The following is a 15,646-nucleotide window of genomic DNA, read 5'->3' on the forward strand; positions in this document are numbered from 1 at the left end:
CCCTTGTTTGCTCGTGGGTTGCTCCGGTGTATTCCTGTACTGATAAAGCATGTTTTTGAGGCATTTCTTTAAGATTCTATCTTTAGTCTGTTCCTCACTTCATACTTACTTCATGTGTCGAATGAGTCTCTGGATCTGTACTTCTGTACTGGAAGGCTGGAGCACCTTTCTTCCATCAGACCTTCTCCCAGTTGTTTTGACGATAGGCAGAGAGTAACCCCCAACACAATCATCAGTCCAAAATGTCCCAGATGCATTCACCTGTGTTGAGATCTGGTGACTGTGAAGGCCGCAAAGTATGATTTGCATCCTTTTCATCCTCATTAAACCGCTCAGTGACCCCTAGTGCACAGTGTGTGGGAGGATTGTCATCCTCCCATAGGAGAAAGACGGCCAGTCTGAATGACTTTGCATTGATCTGCAATGGCCCGTCCCTTTCAGAGGTCAAGTGGAGCCAAAGCATGGCGGCAAAACGATCTCTGCTGTCAGCACCACTCGCTTGGAAAAGGGGTGGGTGCTCTCAGTAGTGAGGGAGGGTCAACAGAAAGGGAAAGAGATTTAGATTTAGGCTGGCTGGAATTTGTATGTATGTCTTCCAGATATGGGAAAAAAAAGGAAGACCAGCTTGGGAGGCACCTACTCCCATGCTACGTCTTTTTACAGACTGGTATTGTATAGCTTGTGATTAGAGACAGATAAAACTTTCGTCCATGTTGGAGGGAACTACCAGACACACCCCCTGCTCTGTGATTGGGATTGTATGCCGCAGGGACTCTGTTTACTGGTGCGCTTGCCGCTGAGCTCAGAACGCATTCCATTGTATCCCATAGTTTCTAGCATAGGCTAACCTAGCTAGCGAGCTAGATACGTCCTAGAGTTGACCATGTAAAGTCCAGTAATGCTGAAAAGAAATAAAAAACAAGAAAATGACAATATTTTGGGGCTCTGAGTAGTCCAAGTAGCGGACCAAGGCACTGCCACCATGACCCAAGGGTCACTGGCTCAGGTCGAAACGTGCTGCCTGCTATTAGCAGCCGTAGCCCAAAAAGGCACAAACTGTTTGTCTGTGCACTGGAGAGATTTTCAAGCCTTCCGAAATCTGAAGGGGCTGGCTTCCATGTGAGGAGGCCTAGGCCCCCTTAGTGTGTTTTTGTAAAATTATATAAAAACAATTAGAAAAAGGTAGAAAGAAGCTTCATGGCTTCGCTGGTTAAGCCACTCCTGAGCTGTGATCAGGTACTCGCTGCGCTGTCTATCATACTTTGTTCTGTATCATATTTTGTATCATAACTGTTGTGCTTTGCAGGTAAGGAAGTCAGTCGGGAGCTGTGTGATGAGGCGGTCTTCCCACCCTCCGTGCCCTGCGTGGTTCCGTGCCCAAAAGACTGCGTGCTTAGCCCCTGGACACCCTGGTCCACCTGCTCCCAAACCTGCTCCAGCAAAACAGCTGAGGGCAAGCAGATGAGGACGAGAGCCATCCTGGCCTACAACGCTGGAGAAGGTAACCAGGACTATATCATTGCATGCTTTTCCATCTATGTATTACTCCCCCGTCAAGCAGCAGGGTTCTCGTTTGTTATTGTTTCTGAGGTCATTCTCATTCTTAGCAAACAAGACTGTTTGTGCTTGTCTTTGCAGTGACTTCGATGGTTGTGGCTTGGATAACAGTTATGGAGGGTAAAATGTATTAAAGTGTGTTGTTTATGGACAGACATGTGCCGATATCCAATAATAATGCCATTAATAATTTTATTGTCATTTTGGAGTTTTTTTTAGATCCATAGAGCAGCTTTGGGTTTCACAAGCCTTTCCAAGATTTCAAGCCTTTTTGATGTTTGTACAGCTAGAACACAGAGGGTCTGGAACTTGGCTAGAGGACACCAAATATGTCCATTAAGACTGTCAATTTCAGTTAAAAGATCAATAAACATGTTTTATTTGCGAAGTTTGAACCATCAGCATTTCATAATGTCGGCAAGAGACTATAAAAGAGTGGGGAGGAACTCTGAGAACTTTTGGGGGTTTGGGTGGCTTCAACTTTCAGCTTCAAGACCAGACCTCCCTCTGAGAAGTGATGCTAGGACAGTGAGTTGTATTAGAGGCAGGTGAGGGGGTTGTTGTGGTGGGTTACAAAAGCTTTTTCATTGACACTGAAGTTAGAGATGGTCATTTATTGGATTGTAGCTTGTGTGAAGGAGGGGCTTCAGGCATGTTCCTCCTCCTAAAATGCAGTATCTCTAATTATATTGTTTTTAATCAATACAAAACTTTAACATACAGTGTCAGCCTGGTGCTAGCCTATTTAAGTACTGATTAAGACTCAGCACAACACAGTTCAGCCTCATTTAACCCATCAGTGGCAATGAACACATCACACATGCACACTCACACTAGTAATTAGGGCAGTGAGAACGGAAGCAATTGTGGTTAACTGTCTTGCTGAAGGGCATCTCAGCTATTGATGGCGGGCCTTTAGACCTTTAGATCATGGATTCCGGTCTTGTGGATCAAACTAGCAACTTTACGGTCCCGAGGCCTGTCCTCTAACCTTTAGTCCGCAGCCGCACAAATCACTGCTTGAAATAATTGGAAATGTGATTGTTTTGAATTTTGATTCTATCTATCTATCTATCTATCTATCTATCTATCTATCTATGCCATTGAATTTGTATATCGGCAAATGCCTATTTATAGATGGTTGTAGATTTAGATTTAGTAAGCTCTAGTTCTTCGTCTAGACCTCTTTTTGTATTGATTCAGAGGGACTTGCTAATTTACACTAATCATTACACTATACACTCTTAATAATAAAAAGGCTTCAAAAGGTTCTTTGAGCGATGCCACAGAAGAACCACTTTATGTTTCATAAAAAAACACGATTCTTTACACTTTAGTGTTTACACTTGTGTCAAACCATGTTAAGTGTAAAGAACCTTTTAAAGGTCTGAGGGGTTTTTCACACCTGTAGTTGGTTTGCTCGGGTCTGAATCAGTGAAGGAGTTTGTAAACTTGGAGCATTTTTCTCTTGGTATGGTTTATTTTCCTACAGGGACAAATCCAAACTCACAAAAAACATGCATGAATGTTCTCTCTGCTTACTGGTCAGATCTGTCTGGCCCAAAAAAAGTAAATACAGGAAGAAGGTCCTGTGTTCTGGACAAGTGCAGATCCTGGAGCAACATGGAGCAACATGGAGCAATTGCATCTGTTCATAGCTGTGGTAATTACCTGGACAGTGTAGCAGATTTAGCTCAAACTTGCGGAGCTCACCTGATAGTTGGGTTAAATCTTGGTCAGATCACGTTCTGACGAAGCGCTCCAGACTTTCGAGAGCTGATTCGAGACCACCTCCTTTCAAGGTTCACACCTGCTCAAACAAATTGCACCAAAATGAACCCGATTTGAACAGATTTGACCAGACTAAAAGGTGCAGATGTGAAAAAACACCCTGAAGAACCTTTACACAAAGTAACAAATCCAATTCTTCTCACTCACTACAATCATGGATCTTTATGGAACCAAAGTGGTTCTTCTATGGCATTGCTCAAAGAACCGCCTGAAGCAGCTTTATCTTTAAGAGTACATTACAATTGCGGTTTGTCTTATCTTAAGGTCTTACAAGGGTTCCAAAGTTTCCTGAGCTCTACGGTATGGTTGTTTACTTCTTTTAAGAGACCTTGCGTAGTGTTTTTGTAGAGTAGTAGCTTGACCGTAGCCCTCACATCTAGAGTTCTGAAGATAATGCACACTATACTGTATGTTTAGATGTGAAAATTGTCACTAGAAAGTCTTCACCGACCCCTTTAGAAATCCCTAAAAAGTCCCCATCGTAGTCTGAAGAGGAAGTGCGATATTAGCATGCCGCAAACTAGACCGTGAGCATTACTCGTGTTAGATCATTTGCTTGAATGGGTTTGCTTTGAGGAACAATTTGCAGAGAAAATGCCCTTGTGGCTTGAATAAATCCCCTGCTCGGAAGACAAACATTACTTTTATCTTTATCGTGACTGTATGCTGTCGGCCTCTTCTGTTCAACAGACGTCCGCCTCGCCTGCTAATGTTGGAGGCACATATTAAAAGCAGCCGTTCATGCAGAAAGCCCTTTATGCATTATGGATGTCTTTCAGAGTGGATTTGAGTAAGTCAGCGGAGGACTGAAATTTATACTGCAAACAGGAATTAAAAAAAGAAAAACCTTGCTAGAGCTCAGAGCCCTCTGGGGTCGCTCCTAATATACCGCAACATCATTGCACTGACTCTGGAACCTTGGGGACAAAACAGCTTTCCTTACTCCTTAGGTCTGGCTTAACACCATGATTTGGAGAGGTCTTATAACATCACCCCAAGGATACACCTAAGCTGCCCAAAAAAGGTGTCCAGAAATGCTGCAATTTTCCCACACACTCTTAACAACAGGGGGTGTCAGGACAGAATTCCTCTAGAAGACCCAGAAGCATGAATCCTCGCCACTTTGGACGGCCAAAGCAGCAAGAGTGGCAGGGTGTGAATTAAGCACAACCTACTAAATCTTTCTATTTCCTGTGAAAACACACCTTTACTCACATGGATGAATAGTTTTGGTGCTTAAAATGGCTTAGCCAGAGTCTTAGCTTCACTAAAGGAGTGGAATGTATGGATAAAGTGTCCATCGGTCAGTTTCACACAAGCCATAGATGGACCAGTTAGATATCAAGAGGCAGAGACAAGTATCTCAACCTGTCTTCATAACCTCGTAACTCCAGGAGTGGCCTCATCAGGTCATGATTTGGAGAAGCTTTATAACATCATCTCAAGGATACCCCTAAGCTGCCCAAGCTTTCCCACACGCTCCTAGCAACAAAGAGTGTCAGGATAGAATTTCTCTAGAAGACCCAGAAGCATGAGTCTCCACCTCAGTGGATAGCCAAGGCAACCAATGTGAATTAGGCACAACCTACCACCCTGGCCAGCTGATGTATGAGTGCAGGTGTAGCACTAAATGAGTCTTTATATGGCTGCAATATGCACACATAAGGGGTCATGCGACTGCCCAGCTGCACACTTGTGGGGCACAGCATGGATCCGTTGAGAAGTACAGGACAGAAGGAGACCATGCAAGTTCAGTGATGAGTAGATTTTGGTGCTAATGAATGAAAAAAAAGTAAAGCTGGGCCATCTGAGTGGACAAATCAGTGCTAGTGTGGACATCTGTTATGGCCAATTTATACTTCTGCATGAAATCTGCGATGTAGCAGCGTACCCTACACTGTACCTACAATATAGCCTGAAACCCCTCCGTAACTTCCACAAAAATGTAACTACTGGCACCAGTTTTCTTGATTTTTGCTTGATGTTTGCAGATCTTCTTAAACTCATCTTTAAAGACACTTACATTTACATTTACAGCATTTAGCAGAGGCTCTTATCCAGAAGTGCTTCACTGTTTACTCAAGAATAACCTCAGCTAGTTTATATAGATTAGAATTTAAAGATACCTCTAAGTTTAGACTCTAATAAACACAAGTCAATATGGAGACCATAATACTCGACTATTCGCCCAAGTACTCGGAAGAGGAGGGTCTTCAGTCTGCGTTTGAAGACAGCGAGCGTTGGACTCTGCTGTTTGGACACCCAGGGAAAAAAAGTCTTGCAAATCAGATAATACCCACATGTTTACATTAAAATGTTAATTAAAATTGAAGTCTGATTTCCTGTTTCCTTTACTCATGTGAACGAATAGTTTTGGTGCGTGAACTGGATTTGTGGGTCGGGTTTCGCAAAAGCAGTGGTGTGTATGAATAAAGAGGCAAAAGACGAGTTTCTGAGTGTCCATTAGTCAGTTTTACACAATCCATAGATGGACCAGTTAGATACAGCCAGGGGACAAATAAACCATGGACTCTTGATTTTTCGGATTGGTGGAGATGGCTGGAGTTGGTTCTTTAATACAATCTTTAAAATGATCTTATTTAGGGCCCCGGGTGGTCCAGCAGACCAAGGCGCTGTCACTGTGATCAGAGAATTGCTGGTTGGTATCCTGGTTCGTATGCTAGCCATCGGCAGCCGGGGCTTTGAGAGAATTGCCCGCAATTGGCCTTGCTCTCTCTAGGGTGGCTAGATGGCGCTATCCCCCCACATTACTCTAGTGCGGCACTGGCCAGCACTGGCCATCACTGGCGTCTGCGAGCTGGTGCATCAGAGCCGGGTATACGGCGCTTCCTTCCAGGTGCCTTGGTTGCCTGGTGACGTTGCATCGGCGGTAGTTTGAAGAAGAGGTGTGGCTGGCTGGGCACGTGTCGGAGAGGGCGTGTGTTGGTCTCACCCTCACTAGTGGGGAGGTAGAGAATACGTATGGTTTGAGTAATTGGTGATTTAAATTGGGGAGAAAACGGGTGATGAATCTGAAAAATAAAAATGTAATGAATTAATAAAAGATCTTTAAGAACAATCCAAAAGTGTTGTTACTATTGTTACCAGTAAAAGAATCCATTTCAGGGAATAGTTTGGAATAATGAGAGGAACTGTGTGTTGAAAAATCAAATGTACCCAAATGTAGTCAGTTCTTCTCCTTCTCCTTCTTCTCATTATGCCGAAGGACGTGTCTCTCAGCTATATGTGGGACACAATTACGGAACAGCTGTAAAAATCTGCCTCTCTATTAAAGCCTTCTAATTTGGGGCCATGTTTCTCTTTTTCTCCGCAGCCAGTGTGTGTAATTTTTTTTCTCCTGGCACCCCGTCGTGTCTCTCAAGGCTAAAACAGAGTTCTGTCAGCGCCGTATTTTCTCGCCTGGCAACATGACTCGTGGGTGTGCTTCCTCCTCGTTACAGAGCTGGTTTCCTTCTCCCGGACGGACAGGGCTTGATTCACGGGGCCCAGTGGGCCTCTCCATCACCCGGAGAGCGGGGGATGTCAGCAATTATTCAAGTGCGCTGAGGGACCCTCAAACTCACTCCACCGCCCGCCTGCCGCTGCCAAGGAGCGAGCGGCCTGGAGTGCTGCTGAGTGTTTCCTCTTCCTCCGTTTAGAGAGTGGAGAGTGGAGCAACCGGTGCCATCAGCGTCTAGGAAAGAGCGCTTGACCTGGCTGAGGCTTCAGTTCTCTCGCTGTAGTGTACGTCACCTGAAGGGAGTTGTTTGGGGAAGAATCCAGTTGACCCCGTTTAACCCATCTGAAGTCTATAGAAGGCATTTGGCTGCCTGTGGGAAGAAGCAGATTTTAATCTGTGAATACTGGCTCTGATTCATCTGTATCTCTTTCCAGAAGGCAGAGGCAAAAACAGGTGATGTCCAGGGTGACTTGGGTCCTTTAAAATACAGCTGTCTTTCTTTTGGAGTCAGCCAGTGTAGATGTTTCTAGAGTAGGGTAGCGCTGTGCCGATGACATACTCTGCCGTCCTCACCACCCGTTGCAGGATCTTTCCAAACCATGCAGCAGTAGGTCAGGAGGCTCTGTGTATTGCTGACCAATAGAAGTTGATCAGCAGGTGATGTGGGAGGTTAGCATGCTTTAACGTCTCTAGCAGGTAAAGCCTCTGCTGGGCCTTTCCCATCTGATGGGAAATGTGATCCAGGTAAGGTCACCTGAGATGTCCACAACAATGAACTGAAAGCTCTCTACCCTCTCTACTTCTGTGTTTCTGAACGTTTCAGAATCAGAATCAGAATCAGAATCAGATCTCTTTATTTCACCAAGTATGTTACCCATACAAGGAATTTGTCTTGGTGAGAGCAACACGTATGACAAGTAACAAAGAAACACAGAACACAGTCTTAAACTAAAGGAAAATTACACTAAACAATAAATAGGGTAGGGGATAAATTAAAAAAAAGTAGAAAGTACTAAAGGTAATAAAGGTAATAAAGAGCTGAAAGATGTATTTACAGAAAAGAAAAGAACATCTGTACAGGTGTGCAAATAGTCATAGTTTCTAATAATATCTTTACAATACTACCTCACAGAAATACAGGTCTGTAGAACCCACCCTGAATCCTGAATCTGGATTTACGAGGCTCTAAAGAACACCCAAAAAACTCGTCTTCCATCTCTTGCCATGGGTAACTGGTGGATTTGTGTGTTTGTCATTCGCTTCTCATCTGTAATTGGTGGATTCGTATGAAGCTTAGACTCTAGTAAATCCATTTTAGGCACCAAAACAATTCGGCCATATTAGTTAAGATATGGTTTCACAAGAAAAATAAAACATTTCTCAAATTTGACTTAGATTTTTCAGGTTTAGAATCAGATTATCTCTTAACATTATCGCTTCAGTGCTCTAGGTCACATTGGCTCATTGTGAAGAGAGCCCAGAATGTGCTGAACATTTTAATATAAAACACGTGTATTAGCTAATATGCAAGTGCTTTTAGAGGTGAATTAAAGAAGAAATGCAGAAATCGAGAAAAGGCCCCTAGACTCCAGATGGTTAAAAATGGCGGTGAAGGCAGAAATATGATGCTACCAAGTGGACCAGTGACAGTTGTTGTGTTCTGTGGTGCAGACTCGTAGTTAGATTTTTGTAGAGGTTACAGGGGGGTTACAGGCTATGGTGTAGATACACTGTAGGGCAAGTGGCTACACAAAAAAAATGGCCTTAACTGATAATTGTGTTACATCAGCTAACAGATGCCCGCACTTGCATCCATACAACCAAAGGTTAGAAAGCTCCTCCACTCAGAAAGTCCAGCTTTACTTCATCATTCCCTTTACTTTTCATTCATCAGCACAACTACCTACTCATCACTGAACTTGCATTGTTTTAAAAAAAAAAAAAAAATTCTCTTTGGCTCCAGAAAATTACATACAGGTTTCTAAGTTTAAAATTACAGAGTTGTTTGTCTGTTTGTAAGAAATATTATGTGTTATGGAGGTCTGCTATTTGAACACAGTGAGATAAGCTTTATCTTGGCATTGTAGTTAGGTTTGAGTTGGCTGTTATGCTGTTTCTTTGATGAATTTGATGTAAAACTTTGTTGTTGATGTTGGTGCCTGGCATGCCCACCACACTTTCAAAAATATACATATAAGTGTGGACCAAGCCTGTGTCTATGCTAATGTTGTTACATATTAAGCAATTGTCAGAAGAAAAGAAAGCTTGCAAACAATGAGTTAGCATATTTTTGAATGATTGAATGCATGCCTTAGACGCAATTCTGAGAAAAATGCTAGAATGCTATGGTACCCCAACTGTGGAATAACCCAGTTAGCATTCTGTGAACTCTGTTGATGGCAGTTTTGGTCCAGCACCAGTCGTGCTCAATGCACAAGGCTATGCAAAGTGAAAATGTCTACAGTGACAGCAGCTTAAAAAAGTTCTAGACTTTTGAGCTGTTAAAGATGGCGGACACTGTTGTTTGTATCTTTACAGCTGATAACACGAGCATTAAATAATCTACCCGGCTTTTGTTGAAGTATCTGTCTCTATTGTCCAGGGAAAGCTTTTTACTAAATTTAGAGCATTGTTGTGAGGATTTGATTGTATTTAGCGACAAGAGCCACATTAGTGAGGTCAAGATGTTTGAGGATTACCACGCCACCTCATCCCCAACTCATCCCAAAAGTAGTGGATGGGGTATCGTCTATCATTCCAGAGAACACAGTTCCACTGCTCCATAACTCAATACTTAGAGGCTTTATTACCCTCTAGCCCACGCCTGGCATTAGACATCCTATTCTATTGGCAGACAAGCTGTGTGTGTGTATTTGCCATATCTGTCTAGAAGGGGTGTCCACAGGCATTTCGGCATGTATTTTATCTTGGGATGGGCATTTCATGCATTATTCAAAAAAACAGCACTACTCACTGTCTCTGAGCACCAGTCATCATCTATTACAGACGAATGCTAATCCTTCTGCTACCTTTGCTAACATTACAAGCTTAATACATCATACCTTATTTCACCTTGTATGTTTCAGGGCTGCCAACTCTCACACGATTAAGTCTGATCTCAGGGTCTCTTGTCACATTTGCCATTTCTCACACATTTTATCAAGTTCTTCCCCTCTAAAACGACCTCCTGCTGAATTTGAATGCCGAGGAAGTTTCCTACACCTGCAGTGCCAGTTTTCACTGACTGAAACCCCTCTGGAACAACAGCAGTGGCCTTCAAAAGGACAGAAAGGCAGTATGCGAGCTAGCTGTAGTCAGTCAGTCATAAACAGATTTGATCTTTATGTTAATTCAACTTGCGTTCAGTATTATGTGGAGGTGGGGTTCATGTTCATGGCTCTTAAATATGAGAACATAGAGAGAAGCTAATTTACTTATCATGAATCCTAATTTACTAGTCAATTTTTAGACTCTCGGGCCTATTTAAACATTTAGAAATCCTCTCTAGGATCATGATTACTGGTTTTAAATATCCAAACATAATTGTATTTATTTATTTATGTTAAATTATGCAGCTTAAATGTAGTTAAATGCTCTAAAAATTATGTGTTGGGCGTGTCAGATCGCAGAATGATGGGTAGTGTCATAAAATTGGCAATTTAAACATTGTTCCCCCACCAGTAGCAGTGCCGCTATAGTAAAGGATAAAGCAGTCTATCTAAAATGCTGAAGTTAGCTGAACTTTGCAGACAAGATCAGATCATGACGCTGGTCGTATTTTTGCTTATTATAGCCGGTTTTACATGTTTTAATAAACTGGCAACACGTCATGACTCTGATTCCTGTATTCATTGGATCTGACTGGTATGAAATGGTTCAGTTATATAAATGTACAGCATTAATCTCAAAGCTAGAATTCCTCCTTAAAACAGTGCTGCAGAAACACTCTGCCTCCAGTAAGCTTGCATTATTTAAGGTGGAATAGTCTCCAGGAGGAAACTGGAGACTATCTCCAGCCTCGTTGGTGCAGTCGTGTTTGTTTACAATGTGATAAATCACCACCCTCTGAATTTAAAGGCAGAGACGTTACACTGAGGTTATGATCAGATGAGATGGTAAATTATCAGAAGCACGGCCGACAAAACCAAACATTTCCATGCTGTTGTAGTGAATGACGAGGGAAACACCCCGCAGGAGTGCATGTTGAGCATGGAGCTTAAACTAGCAAGCATGTGTTTTAGGGATGTGGTGTGTGCTGGGGAAGCTGGTTAGATGAAGTAGTGTAATGTTCTAGTGGAGTCGAGATAGGTGGCATAAACAGATTGCTAACTCTGATTGGTTCTTTAGCTGATCTGATGCCTGATGTACCAAATTCAGTCCTGCACAACTTAAATCCAGCATAAAAAATACTTCAAAAAAGTCTCTCCACAGAAAAGACAAACCATTATTTTCTCTGCCAGTTCATCACAGCAGCTATAGATAATAGCTAGAAGAGGATCATGAAAACTAGTAGACAGGGCTGTAAAACTGTTGTTATTGGGCTGTCATATTATACCCCCTCCCCCCAGTTAACACAGTTAGTTTGTGGCATGCTTTCGTCAAAATACCTCAAAGACCCAACAGCACCAACAGCACCTTCTCTCCTATCTAAATAACCTTGTTTCGAATGACGAGTGTTAGGGTCCGTTCCTTTAAATATTTGAGGAGGTATTGCTTATTTCGCCCCCTAATCACCCCTTTTAGGGCAAGCACACCACCCTAAACCAATAAGAATCCTTGTCCTTTGTCCCAGTTTGCACTTGTTAACTATGGTTTACTTCACCTTGAGTTCACATCTCTCTCTCACCCTCCCAGCTAGATGCCGTCTTCTCTACTTTCCTTCCCGTCTGTAGGTTTCCATCTACTCAAATCTCAAAGGATTGATGTACTTTAATGATGCAGTTAGTTTGTCATGTTCTGCTGTCTGCAGTGTATTTTTATTTGGTGGTGTGGTACATTTTTAGTAGCCAAAAAAAAGCATCTTTTTAACCTGCGGTCAGTTTGTTATTGTGTACTGATTATGAAGAAGGTGATGGTGTATCTGAACGGCTCTTACTGTGGCTAAGCCCATTTTCCTTTTAATAAAAGGTTTTGATGCAGTGCAAACTTTTTGAATTCATAATGATCCTGATGTCACAGCTGTGGATCTATACAACGGCTAAAGCAGACATCTGTAGCAGAGCTAGAAAGTCCTGTTAATGCAAATTAGATATAGAGCTAGCAATAAGCTAGTGTTTTTTCAGTGTTTATGCTAATTTTAGTCCTGATCCATATATTGATGGCTAAACAGGGCACACAGCGTAGAATATGGCCCTTTAAGTCAGGGGTTGTAGACTTTATGAGTATGTGATCCATTTCTTATTTCTCATTAGATGTGTCTGTAAACTTACAGGAGGTGTGATCTGTCCTAACACGAGCGCCCTGCAGGAAACCAGGAACTGTAATGAACATGCCTGCATCGTCTACCATTGGCAGACTGGTCCATGGGGGCCTTGTACAGAGGACACTTCGGTCACCACGCTCAACTCCACCGCCACCAGCTCCAAAACTGCTCCCTCCGGGCCAGAGAAGCAGTCCTGCGCCATGGGCATGCAGACGCGCAAGGTCATCTGCGTCAAAGTGAACGTGGGCCAAGTCCCTCCAAAAAAGTAAGACCTCGTGTGTGATTTAGAGAAGTACTTTACTCTCGAATGCTTATATGGCTTACACCAGGAGCCACTAAACGAGAGCATGTGTTAGCAAGTATTTCAGAATTGAACCAGCTCACATTTCAGCCATATCTCTGCGGTGTGGAAGCACAAGGACAACAACCCATGACCATGTCACCAGTTGTCCTTCCTTGGACCACTTTTGGTAGGTACTGACCCCATGAGGCTGCACCCCATGTTCTGACCCAGTCGTCTAGACAGCACAATTTGACCCTTTGTCGGAGTGGCTCAGATTCTTACATTCTTACATTTTTCCTGACTGATCACTTACTGTCTAATATATGAATCCCATCCCTGGACAGACCACCATATAATCAGTATTATTCACTTCAAACATCAGTGCTGTTAATCTTAGGTTATGTTATTCAATTCAGCAGTTTAGCTCCACTCATTTAGGCTGAAGTTATTAGGTGCATTTCAGCCTGGGGTAATTTTACAATAGAGGGCGGCCAATCAGAGCAGAGGTCATTTACATACCATATATTAGCATTAAAGGCTGTTTTGAGGGGAGGTTGGAAAATAGTCCTTATGGGAGATTTCATTGCAAATGCAACTGCATCATCAGGGTCCAAGCACTGCACGCTATTATGGAGGCAGCAGAGCGCTAATGATGGGCTATGTCTTAAAAAATGTATTTAGAATTAATGTGGGATTTCAAAAGGAAATTCTTGGACATATTTTGACATGATTTTCACTCAATAAATATAAATAATTCCACATCAATTACTGCTATCTTTTAGCCTCAGAATGCACCAGAATTTTAATGTTTTAATGTTAAAGTTTTGTACTTGGCATGAAGCCACTGGAGGTGTCACTGGGGTCTGTACATTAACCCTCACAACCAATACAACCACAGAGACCCAGGAGAATAACACATGTAAATGCATGACAAAGTTAAAGTATATTTTCCAGCAATATAAATGTTTGTATGAGCATTTAGCCTACAGGACAAGATCCTGCTTATTAGCTAAGAGTATGATGATGATGATGATGATGATGATGATTTTTACCACTTTGCGGCATTTTGGTAACTCTTTGAGGACTGATTACTTTATTAGCAAGGAAATAACACACAAGCCTATTCTCATTCGCCCCCATTTTCACAGGCTAGCTAACATTTACTTCACCTTGAGTTCATATTTCTCTTTCCCTCGCTGTTTCTTTTGCTCGCTCTCTCTCTCTAGCTCTGACTGTTTACTTGCTGCCTAATATCTGCCTTTGTCACCATATAATCAATGCTATTCTCTTCAACGGTCAGTGGTGTTAATGTTATGCATTGTTGGTGTATATAAACTAAGCCTGCTCATTTTGATGCCACAGAAATGACCTCCTTTAACCATTCAGTTAACAGCAGCATATTATTTGAACAAGGCACAATAAAGGATGGTCAATTGGATCAGAGGTCATTTACATACTATATGTCATATATTTTGACTGTAACTGGCGTAGAACACATTGTACACATTGAAGCTAGCTAACGTTTACTTCACCTTGAGTTCACATTTCTCTTTCCCTTGCTGTTTCTTTTGCTCTCTCTCTCTCTCTAGCTCCCTTTCCTACATTTGCTCATCTACTGTCCCCCACTACACACACTCACACACTCCTAACTGTTCACTTGCTGCCTAATATATGAACCCCACCCCTTGACAGAAGCCACTGTCAATGCTATTCTCTTCAGCGGTCAGTGGCGTTAATGTTATGCATTATTGGTGTATAAAAACTAAGCCTGCTCATTTTGATGCCACAGAAATGACCTCCTTTACCCATTAAATCAACAGCAGTATAGCTCCACCCAGTCAGGCTGAAGGCACAATAGAGGGTGGTCAATCAGATCTGAGATCATTTACATACCATATGTCATATATATCGACTAAAACTGCTGTAGCACACTTTGTACACATTGAAGCTAGCTAACATTTACTTCACCTTGAGTTCACATTTTTCCTTCTCTTTCTCTCACGCTCGGCTTTTTGCTCTCTCTCTAGCTCTCTCTTTTACATTTGCTCACTTACTGTCCCGCACCACACACATAAGATATGGGGGTTTGTAAAAAATAAAAATAAAAAAGCAAATTTCATTTTTGTATGATGTTGCTTGTTTGTATTTGCGTTTAGCAAAAACAAGACGTGGCATATTGACTATGATTATGACAATAATGCTGCAACATACAGCCTACATTTTGATACATCTTTGAGGACTGATTACTTCATTAGCAGGGCAAAGAACACTTCGAAGTGCTCCACCCAGTTCTGAACTTCTGGAGTTGCTTAAGAGTCACACACAGTGGGCTAATGAGAATTGTGTAGTTGCTTCATGTTAAAGTGTGTGTGTGTTTGTGTGTGTTAGTGTGTGTTTCTGCATGAGTGACAAGCATGGATTGCTTCAGGGAGTCGACAGCCTGCGCTCAAAGCCTATCTCTCCACTCCAGGAAAAACTAGGCTAGGGAAAACTGAATAAACATGAAGTCACAAACAGGCTAATTAGTCCAGTCATTTTCAAACTGCTTAATTTTCCATTGATGATAATGGCAGTAATTAAGCGGGTTTGATTCTTTAATGCAATTTAATCGCTACAAGATGAGAGGAATCTTCATGTACGACACAAACAGAGCACCTAAGATACAAACCAGTCTAGTTAGGAATTAGATAAGTATGCTTTTAAGCCCCATCACCCTCCCACCAATCACAACATAGTTAGCAAAAAAACCTAAATCGCATCATTTTCCCTCTAAATATTGTTAATCAGACCTGTTTGGTGTCTGAAGTTTGCTTTCATTTTGCACTTTAGCTATGAGGCTAATATAGCTAACAAGGAAACGTATACATCATTCGGACAAAAGTATTGGGACACCTGCTTATTGGTTGTTTCTTCTAAACTCAAGGGTAGTAAAAAGAGTGCATCCTGCTTTTGTTGGAGTAACTGTCTCTACTGTCCAGGGAAGAAGACTTTGGAGGAATTAGCATTGCTGTGAGGACACAAGAATGTTAGTGAGGTCAGGAAGATGGATGATTACCACCCTGTCTCATCCCCAACTCATTCCTAAAGTATTGAAAGGAGCACCATCCATCGTTCCAGAGAACACAGTTCCTAC

General features: G+C 42.2%; 1 protein-coding gene across 1 annotated transcript in view; it reads left to right on the plus strand.

Moving 5' to 3' along the window:
• thsd7ab (thrombospondin, type I, domain containing 7Ab) overlaps window positions 1-15,646 on the plus strand; it is a 225,451-nt gene that overhangs the window by 132,321 nt on the left and 77,484 nt on the right. The window contains exons 8-9 of the mRNA XM_072692410.1: window positions 1,307-1,501; window positions 12,240-12,495. Of these exons, the coding sequence (XP_072548511.1) occupies window positions 1,307-1,501; window positions 12,240-12,495 (451 nt within the window). The remainder of the gene's footprint in view (window positions 1-1,306; window positions 1,502-12,239; window positions 12,496-15,646) is intronic.

The sequence above is a fragment of the Salminus brasiliensis genome, chromosome 1 (genome assembly GCF_030463535.1).
Source record: "Salminus brasiliensis chromosome 1, fSalBra1.hap2, whole genome shotgun sequence".
Taxonomy (NCBI): Eukaryota; Metazoa; Chordata; class Actinopteri; order Characiformes; family Bryconidae; genus Salminus; species Salminus brasiliensis.